This window comes from Lathyrus oleraceus, chromosome 5, assembly GCF_024323335.1.
Source record: "Lathyrus oleraceus cultivar Zhongwan6 chromosome 5, CAAS_Psat_ZW6_1.0, whole genome shotgun sequence".
Taxonomy (NCBI): domain Eukaryota; kingdom Viridiplantae; phylum Streptophyta; class Magnoliopsida; order Fabales; family Fabaceae; genus Lathyrus; species Lathyrus oleraceus.
This window is the reverse complement of record NC_066583.1, coordinates 538444411-538457144: the sequence shown is the minus strand read 5'-3', so window position 1 is coordinate 538457144 and position 12734 is coordinate 538444411. Positions and strand designations below refer to the sequence as shown.

Sequence of the window (12734 nt, the reverse complement as noted above, 5' to 3'; positions counted from 1 at the left end):
ACTTCTATAACACCCTACACACTTACGTCGATCTTATGGTTTTTAAGATCTTCTCAAAGTGGTAAAAATCCACATTCTACTGAATGTAATCCAAAGCCTTACAATCATTCTTTCTCGATTATTTGAAAATGGTTCTTTGTGCATATCTAGAATCTGCACCCAATCCTTCATAGTCATTTTGCATAATTTCAAGCACATCTTTTGCTTCAAATAATGATTTCATATAGGCACTACACCTTCCCCAATCACTTCCATAAAGAATCAGGATATTGGATGAAAGACCTCGTTTTCATTCATCTTACTTATGTTTTAAGAAATCTCTAATTCACTATTCTCTCCGTATTTCCTAAATGCTTCCTCACAAAATCACTCGTGTTTTTCCGTGGATCAACATCAACCCTTTGATGTTAAGCAGAACCAGAATCTATATTCCAATTATTGACACAACTATGTTAGTTGCTTATAGAGTAAGCAAGACACAAACAAAAGAGAATGAAAGAGGTAACTCAAGCAAAATGAAATGGCAAGCTAACATTAAACATATGATATTAGTAATAGAATACATTGATATATATATATATATATATATATATATATATATATATATATATATATATATATATATATATATATATATATATATGTATGTAGCGGGAAATTCATGATCATCAAGCTATTGACAAGCTATAGATCAATTAACAAGAGTCGCCACCGCGTTTTTATTGTTTCCAAGAGAAAAGGGAAAAAGTACGAACAAAATCCAATAAGTAAGAATTTTTCAAATAAAAACTAATAAAAGTCAGAGATCACAGGTAAGGGGTTTGGTTACACAGAGGGAAGGTGTTAGCACCCAAAGTATCCTAGGTACTCCTAGGGAGCCCTTTTTGTGTGCATATGTATTTTATACAAAGTGATGTTTACAAACAAATAGAATGAGGGGATGAGAAAAGAATTCATTAATTATATTTTTGTGTTTGACAAGACCTTCGGTCTTGTGCCTACGTACCAACATAAAAATGAGGGATCAAAATCTCGTAGTTCGTACTACAAATTTCAAAATGGATGCATTGATTTTAAAAAAATTTAAGTTTGAAAGGCACAAAGGCCTAAAATGGTTTGAATGAGTTAGTTCTTTTTGCCTTTTTGAAAGTTTAAGTCAAGTATTTGTTAAGTTTATTCACAAGTTTGATTTAAGAAAATAAGTTTGAAAATGCAATGGCATAAGGCCAAAGTTTCTATCTTTTTGCAAAAGTGGTCAAAGTTTAGAACAAAAATAGTTCACACAAAGAATATTTTGAAAATGGAGGGAGAGATTTTGAAATTAAAGAAATGGGGAGAAGATGAAGAGACTACCCTATGCACAAAATTTAAAAATTTAGAGTTGAAAAGATCTGACCAAATGGGTAGCAATCCAATAGACAAAAATGCCAATATAAACCCAGAATTCCCTTGAACTTTTAGAATCAAGCAACACACAAATGCACAATTATATTATCTTGAAGAGCAAAGACATCAAATAAAGACGGCCTCATCCAAGCTTACCCCTTCCATGATCTTCTTCAGAAATAGCCCATGTAATAGATGGATTCCACAAGTCACAGGTTCAAAATAACAGTTTCACAATGATCATGTTGCAGATGAACTTAGAGAGATCTTTAAAGATGTATCAGATGAATTTCAAATTGCAAGCACTTGGTTCTTCAACAAGTTGGCATTGGCCAAGTCCTTCAGCTTAGGGATGTTGCCTAAATTCTAAGTCCTTTTGTCCAAGATCAAGCCAACAGTCCACTCAAAAGTTTTTTTTATGGTTTTTGTGATTATTATGTACATCAATGGTCAAAGACCACACCAACAAACAAAGTAACACAAACAAAATATAACACACAATATGGTCCAAATGGACAAAGTGAAAATTACATTAACATAAACAATTACAATGATATGTACAATGGCAAATGAAATAAAGTGCTAAAAGTAAATTGCATTAAAATAAAAGCTTGAAATTAAAAGTCAATAGTTAGTAGGTTAGAGGTTAGTTTTGTTTTGCTTTTGCTTTTGCTTTTTTTCAAGATATTCTTTGGAGAACACTCAACCTGCTTATCACAAGCATGGATCCTTGAACCAAAACATCTTCCAAAGGAAGGAAAGAAGGCCAAGTTTCCACACAATACCATGAAAAAGGGGAGACTTACAATCTCACTAACTAGAATGCTTATGCCTTTTGTGTCAAAAATTTAGCGCTATGTTAAGCAATCGTAATTGGACTTATGTAGAAGTCATAACTATTTGAGGTCGGGCAATCGAATTTTGGTGTTAATGCATGTTAGAGACATAGTATAATGAACTAAGCTCATGAAACATACCACACACAAAAAATATGCAAAAAGTGTGGCCTAATCTCATCCATACTCATGTCAATTTTTCAATCAACTAGCATTAGGACTCTGAGATGTCATAGGCCAAATAGAAATGAATGGATGAAGAAGGGGAATTAAATGAAGAAGGAAAGGGATGAATGAGATCACAAATTGGTCAAAGGAGGACTTTTACCAAATTAATATCATTCATTCATTTTGGAAGATGGAATGTACATTCCATCAATCCCCTAAATCCAATGATATTAACTTGACAAAGTCAAATCAACCTTGACCAATGTCCAACAACAAACAAGCAAACTCAAATAAGTCAATACAAATGGTCAACAAAATTTAATTGGCATTTATTCAATTAAAAATAATAAAATAGTGCATTTAATTCAAATATGTCTTGTCCAAATCCTAAAATCTCATCAAAACACCAAAGAAATGGCCATGAGATTTATCATAGGTCAAACAAGGTCAAAGGACCTTGGAGAAAAAATTTCATAATTTTTGGACATTTAAAAATATTTTTAAGCAATTAAAAACAAATGCAAAATCAATTAATTCATGAAAAATATTAATAATGATCCAAAAAATAATTTTAATTCATAATATGGAAGAGAAAAATATTTGAATTTTTTTTACTGAAAGTCCCATATTTTTTGGATCAATATTGAATTTAATATGAATTATTGAAGAAAATGCAAATAAAACAAAAATTCGGAAATTCTAAATTACGTGGACCATCAGATCTCCCTCATTAACTGAGGTGGCAGATCTGATGATCCAAAACGCGCATTCCACATGCACATGAGTCAACCGCGTGGCACATATGGTATTTAAAAGCAACGCCCAGGATTAGAACATGAGAGGAGGATCTTATGGTTCACAGCCTTGCCAAGTCACCACCGGAGCCAAAGCTCCGGTCATCTTCTCCGGTAGACCTCACCGGACTGGTCAAGATGAACCATCACCAAAAATAAAAACAAGGACATGATCTTGAAGAAAAAATGACACTGAGCTCGAATCTGACCTCCACTCATTCCAATTCCAAATATATTGAGAGATATGTGGAATTGAAAATTGAGGTACATGAACTGAGTTGCTTCGATTTGACCTCAAAGACTCTCAATCTTCTTGCCTACATTGGTAGGACTTCAGACAACCAAAGAATCAACAGAATTGAGCAAGAACTTAAGAGAATCGAAGAGTTTAAAATTTCTGCAAATTACCTTCAATGGAGGTCTGAACACGATGGATCTTGATCTGGCTTGTGCTTAGACTCACTTCAATTACTTGCAGGAAGAGAATGGAAAGGTTTAGAATCAATGGATTCCTGGAGAATTGAATTCCAAAAGAGTGAAGATTCAAGCTCAAATTCAAACGAATTTATCAGGTTTATCCTTTGAGAATGAAGGGTTTTCAATGGGGGATCAAAGCTGGCACAATGGTGTTGTCAATTCTGAGCAATTGAAGCTCTATTTATAGATGAATCAAGTGATATTTGCACACTCACTTCCACTTTCCAAAATTGGCAAATGATGATGCAATGGTGCATGGGCGCGCATAGGCCCATGAAATGATAGTTGAAGGTCCAAAATTGCATATCAGATGGTTTAAAGTTAGCTTAGATTGCAAGGCACATGTACATTGATGCTTGAAGATTGATCCATGCCAAATGATATCAGCCTGTTTAAGTCATGCGCAGCCTATGCATTTCAAGTCCAAAATGAATGAATTTTAGCTCTTTGGAAAGGTGAGATCAAGAGGAAAAAATTTGATGTTCAACACTTTTTCATTTGTATCTAGGAACTTGAAGAAATTTGAGGTGAAAGTTTGGAAAAGTTTGACATATCAAATTTTTTCTAAGTGTCAAGCCATATGTCTCAATATTCCACCTTGCTTAACTTTTTATATGAGATTCAAATGAGAAAAGTGTCTTTATCAAAGTTGTAGCTCTCCAAAATACCTTCAAAATGGTCACAAATTTAATGTCATTTGGATTTTAAATGATAGAGTTATGCATTTTTGAAGTTTGGAAAAATCACTTGATCAATGGTATAGGTCAAAAGTGACCTATAATGTAACCTCATATCACATGCTCAAAAAAGTTGAATTAGCTCTCACTACAAACATAAAAGTGGAAGTAGACACATTGAATTTGATTGTGAAAATTGGAAATCTTTCATATCATAAAAATTGAACAAGTTATGGCCTTGGGAAGTTGACTTTCAAATTAGGGTTTAAACAAAATGACCTATAATGTTTCAACATAGGAAATGATTTTCCAAGCAAAAATAGATCTAGGTCTCAACATGAAAGTTGTTTATAATGTCATTTAGAGTATGTTTTCTCTTGGAATTATTTTCATATGGTGAAAATTTTAGGAGATAGGGTCTAGGGAGACCTAATTTTGATCAAATGAATTCATCTGGCCAACCACCATCAACCAACTTGCTAATTTCCAATTCTCTTGACTTTCTTGGCTCATGGTAGGTCATATATGCATAATATGATGAAATTTGAAGTGTCCCTTGAGAAATTTGATCAATTGGTGAGATAGCTTATTGGAGAAGTTACTCAAGATACCCAATCAAACTAGGGTTTCCAAGGCAAATCACCCTCAAACTCTTGAAGAAAACTTGATCAATATAACATGTAGATATCATTGGGACTCATATATGATACTTATAACCATTCTTGAATTGATTCTTGGTTGTGCTCTTTGTTCATGAGGGTCTCAAACCCTAGATGTGATCTTGATGAATCAATGAGATCATGCCCTACCTACAAAAGAGTTAGATAGATGCAAAGACATATTTTTGGTATTTTAGTTAGTAAAATGATAATATACAAGTATGATATAATCACAAAGTGCTTGGATGATCTCTCCCAAAACAAACCCAATGAAAAAAGGGGTAAGGAGGATGCCAAGGCATGATCCCAATGCTAATGCTTATGATGAAATTGCATGAGGGATCTTAGGGTCAAAATTGGGGTCTTACATATATATATATATATATATATATATATATATATATATATATATATATATATATATATATATATATATATATATATATATATATATAAACTTTATCAATAGATTCTCATATAAAGATTCTCACCGAACCACTAACCACCAATTTTTTGTTTGTTATTATAGTCATCACCAAAAACATTGAATAATCGTCTTTTATTAAAGATGTCAAACGAGAAGCAAAACCAAACCTTTATGTACTAGAACTCAAAGATTGTCACTCGATAGTAGAGAAGTGGTTGATGCCAAATGAGTGTTTCAAATCCAAACAAAGACTATGGAAAATCTCAAAAACAATGACAATCACCATCGTTCAACAATAATCATCAAGTTCATGAGTCTTGACTTATTATCAATGATTTTAAAATGGTAGAGTTAGTGACGGAGCAAGAAACGAAATAAAGAGACAATAATGAAATCCTAAATATTTTTAGGATGCGTTTTGAAAACATATTTTCATAAAATGTATTTTAGTTTTGAGTTTATTTTTATTGTTTAGAAATTTGTTATTGTTAATGGCTTTAGATTTGAATTTGTTATTGAGTGACTTTTATCAAAGGATTTAAAGAAGATCAATATTTAAATTTGAATTTGTTGTTGAGTGACTTTTATAGAAGGATTTGAAGAAGATGAAGAAATTAAGTTTGAAATTTTGGATCTTTCTTAACTTGTAATTAATTTTGAAAATTTTTAATAAAAATTTATTTGATTTGATGATAAAGATTTTTAAAATTTTAATTTATTGACCATAATTTTTTTGAAAGTTTAATTTAATGATTATAATGATTCTAGCGTAAAAGAATGTAAGAAATGTTTTTGGTGTTAAATGTGACGAAAAAAAGTCATTTGCCACCTATGATAATTTACTATGATAAATTATGTCAATTAGAATACCTATTAAACATAAGTTGTTGTTTTTAGTAAAATTAAACGAAAAAACCTAAAGGAAGGTTTTTAAGATTTTACTACAATAAAAACTCAAATTAATTGGACAATTTAGTTGGATGAAATTCACTTAAAAAAATGAGTATTGTTGAGTGTCAATTACCTCGCTCCCCGTTTATTCAAAAAAAATAAATATAATTTAGTAAATACATCACCTTGCAACTCATTAGAGGAAAACCAATATTTTTTAAAAATGTTTGACGCGTGGAAATCACCTCGCAATGTTATTTTCAAAATTCAAAAATTGAACGTTATCACCAGTCAATTCAATGAAATTTTTGGCAGAGCAGTGTCAGAATAGTTGCGAAGTGAAAAAACTCAACAACGTCATATGGGTCGCGAAGTAAAAAACACTCACTCAGCAACAACATGAGTTGTGACTTGCTATGCATGCAACAATGTTCCGAATTGTTGCGAAGTGAAAAACGCTCAGCAACGTCAAATGCACAAATGTCAAAGCGCACACAACGGTCATAAAGGAGACAACTTATTTATTATGCTTTCATTTCTGAGCCTCCTCTCAAACAAACGTCACGCTTCCTCTCACCAAACACTTCAACATTCTCTCACAATACATAACACTTTTCCTCTCATCCTTCTTCTCTTCGTCAATTTTTACAGAAACTCACAATATTTTTCATGTAACATTTTTATAGAAGTTCACAAATTTAAGGTACACACTTCATTTTCAATTTTTTTATATTTTTTTATATCAATATTAGATTATTCTGATTTAAATATTTTGTTGTTGTTTGTATTATTGTTGCATATATTATTTATGTATATATTAATTTTGTTTTGATATTATAATATTTGATTGTGATTTATTATTTCTATGAGTGGAATTCAAGGTTTCGGTAGATATGACGGAATTGATGAATTTGGATCGGTCGGTGGCCAAGCGATAAACGAGAATGTGGAAGAAGAAGATGGTGAAGCCATAAAACGAGGAAGAAGAGGAAAATATGGAAGAAGATGAAAATTAATTTTAGAATTTTAAGTTAAGAATATAAATTGTTGCTAGGTGATTTATATTTGACAAATGCATAAATTCCAAGGTAATTTTCGCCCGATTAAATATAAAAAATTTATGTATAATATAAATATATAATAATTTTTTTTAAATACGTAAAAGAAAATATTATCAAATGAAATATATTTAACAAAATTGCCAAGTGAAATACACTCACCAAAGTGCATCAGTGTATTATATTCAATAAAATGGATGTATTACACTCAGTAAAATATTGCGCTATATACTACTGTTCTGCCATTTGCGAAATGGTTAGCACCTAATAAATTTAGACGTTTGTTTCATTGAGTTAAAATTAATTTTCAGAAATTATTATTTCAAAAAATAACAGGACGTTTGTTTATTATTTCAAGAAAATAAAGGTAGGAGATTTATTCGAAAGTATTTTTATAAAAATATGAGATAACTTATTTGACGGCATTAATTTTAATAATGTAAAATGAATTTTTGATAACTTTTTTTTAAAATCTTTTATATTTTAAATATATTATATTATTTATTATATGATTAATAATCATTTTAATAATATGAAATTTCTAATATTATTATATCATTCTAATATTTTAAATTTTATCATATTATTTTATATTGAATAACTAATGATAAATAAATATAATTTTCAAAACTTGTTAAATTATAGTATTATTATATTATATAATTAATTTTTTAATAATATTGTATGATTAAGAATAAATAAACTTAATGAAAATTGTAATTTTATAATTACTAATTATAGAATATAATAATTTTAGAAGATTACAAATTCAATTCTTAAAATACCCTAACTTCGGTTTGAGTTTTAAAAAACTATGTGCATATACTCTTATGTCATTGGAAGACTGGCATGGGCAAAATCATTTTGTTCTCAATACATTGACCCTAGCATTTTGCATATGACTAACATATATTTAACACCAACATATTATATTATTTTGGTCACACAAAAAAACACTAACACATGTTGTTATACAGTAAATTTTAGGATAATTATACATAACAAAAGACTCATACACAACCTGAGAAAGTCTTGGTCAGAAAAGCAAAACATTTTACCAAAACTATTAAAACTAAAAGGTAAAATTCACACTGCATCTGATTTTGAACTCAAGTCTACATCACTTGTTTTTCTCAGTCCCTTTTGCACCATTTGTATCTTCCACAAGCTTCTCCAGAACCTGTTCCATAAAAAATCATCATAGTACATTACATGCAATAAAAACTTCAAAATAAAACAAACTTATTTTTATGAGTATATATAGTCAGAAAGAAAATTGCCTGTCCACCAAGGGTTTCAGTGATGACACGTTTGCCCGAATCATAAGTTTCGGAAACGGTAACGCCTTCGTCCCTTGCAATGTTTGTAGCAGTGTTGTGACCGATGAAACCAGCATCCTCGTTTTTTTGGGCAGCAGAAGTCATGAGAGAAGCAGGGCCATCTTTTCGAGTCTGTCCCAATGTTTTGTCTTCCGCTGATTGCATTGTTGCAGCATCTCTTGGTGCAACAGGTTGCGATGATAACTCACCAGACACGTTGAACACATCGCCGTATTTTATCGGTTCTTGCTGAGGCCTCCGTGGCTTCTCCTGACTCATGGTGATTCTCTCTAACACAAGTTGTTTTTTCTTTATTTTTTTTGTCTTTGTTAATTTGGTTGGTTAGAAGTGAAGTGATTATTTATATAGTAGTGAAATGCAAGAGGTGAGTTAAGAAGGTTGGTGACAATGCTGTATTGCAAGCGGTGAAGTACTTGCATTTGTTGGACAACAACCGCCTGTTCATATAACGACAGGTGGAGAGAATACATGGCAAGTTCTCAATCACCATGTTTTCTTCCCTATTTCAAGATGTTTCTAGGCATTATATTACAAGATAATGGTTTGAATAGATTTTTATCCTTTAATTTAATTAACTGTTTTATATCAAACTTTTATTTAATAAACGTTATTAGTAGATTTGTATTATTAAGGAAGCTTCGCATATAAAAAGAGTGACATGACATAAATATAGTCTGAAAAAACATATTCAGAAACACATGACATGTATGGCTGGTTTTCTTCCAATTTTTAACAGAAACTAAAAGACTGCAGATAGTGGATTATGAGTATCATGTAACCACCAGTTAGGACGATATCGATATCTTTCGCCTCCCCAACCACTATGATTGGGATGGTAAGTGTTTATTGTATTACAGTGCAGTTAAACTCCACTTTCTTCGAATTAGCTAGGACAACAAGTTTGCCTTGAAATTCTACTCCATGGATACATGCATTATCTCAAATATTTTAAAGCGCCGGATAAGTCACATACCTTTTTTAAATATCTAATGAGTTATGGTTTCTTCACTTGGTACTCGCAGGAGACTTGCTTCGCTACTAGCTCAGAATGCTCCTAGATTTTAGGGTCGATGTGCCTAAGTCTAGGGCGAGGGTCATGTCGGCTATGAGCACTTCATATTTGGCCTGGTTATTACTAACCTTAAATTCAAACATTATTACTAACCCAAGAATTTTTTTGCCTGCACGCCAAAAATATTTGGTTGGATTCAATTGTAACTCCATATTGGTCCCATGACATCTTATAAATTTGTTGCATGACTCTCCCCTTCTGAAGTTATCACAATCATGTCTTCAATGTAAACCTTCATGTTGTGCCATATATTCTACATCGCGTGCATGAGCCTTTGATAGGCGACGCCAACATTCTTGAGCTCAAAAGGGATGACATTGTAGTAATAGTTATCATGGTTGGACATGAGTCTCGTATTAGGTACATCTATGAGATCCATCTTAATCTAGTTGTATCCTGAATATGCGTTCATGAAGCTTAGTATTTTGTTATCCGAAGATCCATCGATCAAGAGATCTATGTAGGGGAGAGGGTATGGATCTTTGAAACATGCAACATTGAGGTCGGTGAAATCAACACACATACGTCATTTGTTCGACGTCTTTCTCACCAAAACCACATTAGTTATCCACGAAGGATATTTGACCTCTATTATGAGACATTGGCTTGACTGAAGGATCTATGTTGAGGCGATAACATGCCACTCTGGTATATATTTCAAGCATATCCCAAGGCACCAATACGGACAAATCAATATTCTTTCTAAGTAAGGAGATCAAATCTACTTCTTCAGGTTCAGAAAAAGAGGTTCCCATCTTAGTGACTTTGTGGTTTAGAGGCCTAATCTAGACCTCTTTCATATCTTTGGTGGGGTTACGTATTTCACTCTCTGCTTCTAACCTTGGGTCCTATCTTGTCGTATCACCGCCATTCATTTCATGACAAGGGGTGGCACCCAAGGTGACGGGTTTCACCGTTACTTCTAGAATACTTAGGTAATATTCTTGGGTGATTTCGTGTTCTCCTCTGACCATACCCACATGTTAGTTAAATAATGGATATTTTAAGTTTAAGTGGACCATGGAGAAGATCACCATCAAAAATTGAGACCGGACCTTCCTAGGATAAGGTTATAGGGGGATATGGCATCGACTACAAGGTACTTGACTTTGATGGTTATGACGCTCACCCTTGAACGAAATGTTGTTGGGACGTTTACACGACGTCCAACTCATCTGATATCATGTCAGCGAAATCCTACTAAACACACACACACACACACACACACATCAATTTAAATCCCATAATAAAACTTAATATTATGATTAAAAGCTTCAATTCGTAAGTCTTCTCCAAATGCTTATCACACTAAAACATAAACATACGAGAACATTATCTTTTAGAAAAATTTCAACATACAACAAAGAAATTTCTCCCCTGTGTTACATATCAGAACATGAAAAAAAACTAAAACCACGAAACTAAAAGAAATAGTTCCAGGAGCTAACTTCCACTCACAAGTGTGTCTTTACTCTTGAATATCTGCACAATGGCCATGTAAAGGCAACGTTAAAAAAATGGGTGAGAAATCACATATTCAATAATAATAGCTATATATTGCAAGGTAGGATAATTAACACAAACCATACTCTTACACAATCTCAATCGCAATAGACTAAATGTGTTCTCACACCAACTCAGCAATCACACCTCATTCACATACCAATCACACGCCAATTACACACAACATCAATATCATATGCATTATATCTCGTTGAGCAACTCATACTCAAAATGTAACTTGATACAACTCTATGCAACTCGATGCAACTCTATGCATGTGGTATCAACTCAAAAATGGTTCACTCAGGAACCGCGTCCCCACTCTGAATCCATGAGCCCCATCTCTGAGCTTTGAACAAGCCATTAGTCCCCTCTAAACTAGCAACCTGTCTATTGACACAAGTCAACATGAATGTATGAACATGTTAACAAAATTCAATGCGTTAAGACCCTCTTCTGATCCTAACACACATGCATTAACAAACTCGCGTAATCCTATCTCCTGAATTACCACAATAGCATACTTATAAAATCAACAAGTATTCTAGAGAAAGCATAGTAATCTGGCACAACAACATCAACGGGACTATACATAACCATCTCTCATAAAATTAATAAAATCAGTTAAAATCATTTTTTTATCATTTAAATCGCGTCAAACAGCCCCTCACACTATCCAACAGTAGCCAACAGTCCCGAAAACTCAAAAGAATCGAAATTAACATTTTTATGACTTCAAAACATCTCAAAAGAGCATATTTATTAACTTATTTTATACTCTTAACGCGTATAATTATAAATCAATAAAGTTCTCAAGAAACTTTAAATAATTTTAAAGTGCTAAAAAATGCTCTGCCGATAACTTTTACATATAAAAATAACTCTAATAAACTCAATTGACAACTCTAATAATTCTATGAAAATCTCTAACAAAAGTGAAAATGACTTAATTAGTCAAATAATCAAACCATTTATCTCTAAAAAAAATATAATACTAATAATGCTAAATTATTATTGTTATTATTATTATTTTTATAAAATATATAATATATATTAGTGAAACATGCATAGTGAAACCTGGACAGTACCAGACTTACTAATATACTATAAACCCGATTATATATATATATATATATATATATATATATATATATATATATATATATATATATATATATATATATATATATATATATAGATCATCATACGAATATCGATTCAGTATTATATGTATCAAATCACACGAATTTAACACCAATGCAATAAGCAAAACATCAATTTCTCAAAAAACACAGAATTCATCAAATTCATTATATCTATTAGAGGTTAATGACTCTTATATCCCTATCCCTCAACCTTTTTATTAAAAGTTATTCTCACCCCTTATCTTAGATTTCTCTTGCAATTTCTTTCAAATTTCTCCAATGGATGATCTTCTATGCCCTA

General features: G+C 31.9%; 1 protein-coding gene across 1 annotated transcript; it reads right to left on the bottom strand.

Annotated features, from left to right (window-relative positions):
- Nucleotides 1-8285: 8285 nt before the first annotated feature.
- On the bottom strand, nucleotides 8286-9036 carry LOC127086199 (late embryogenesis abundant protein D-34). The gene is made up of 2 exons (XM_051026912.1): nucleotides 8654-9036; nucleotides 8286-8553 (listed from the first exon to the last, which is right to left on the bottom strand). The coding sequence occupies exons 1-2, from the start codon at nucleotides 8969-8971 to the stop codon at nucleotides 8494-8496; spliced, it is 378 nt and encodes a 125-aa protein (XP_050882869.1). The 5' UTR covers nucleotides 8972-9036; the 3' UTR covers nucleotides 8286-8493.
- Nucleotides 9037-12734: the final 3698 nt, after the last annotated feature.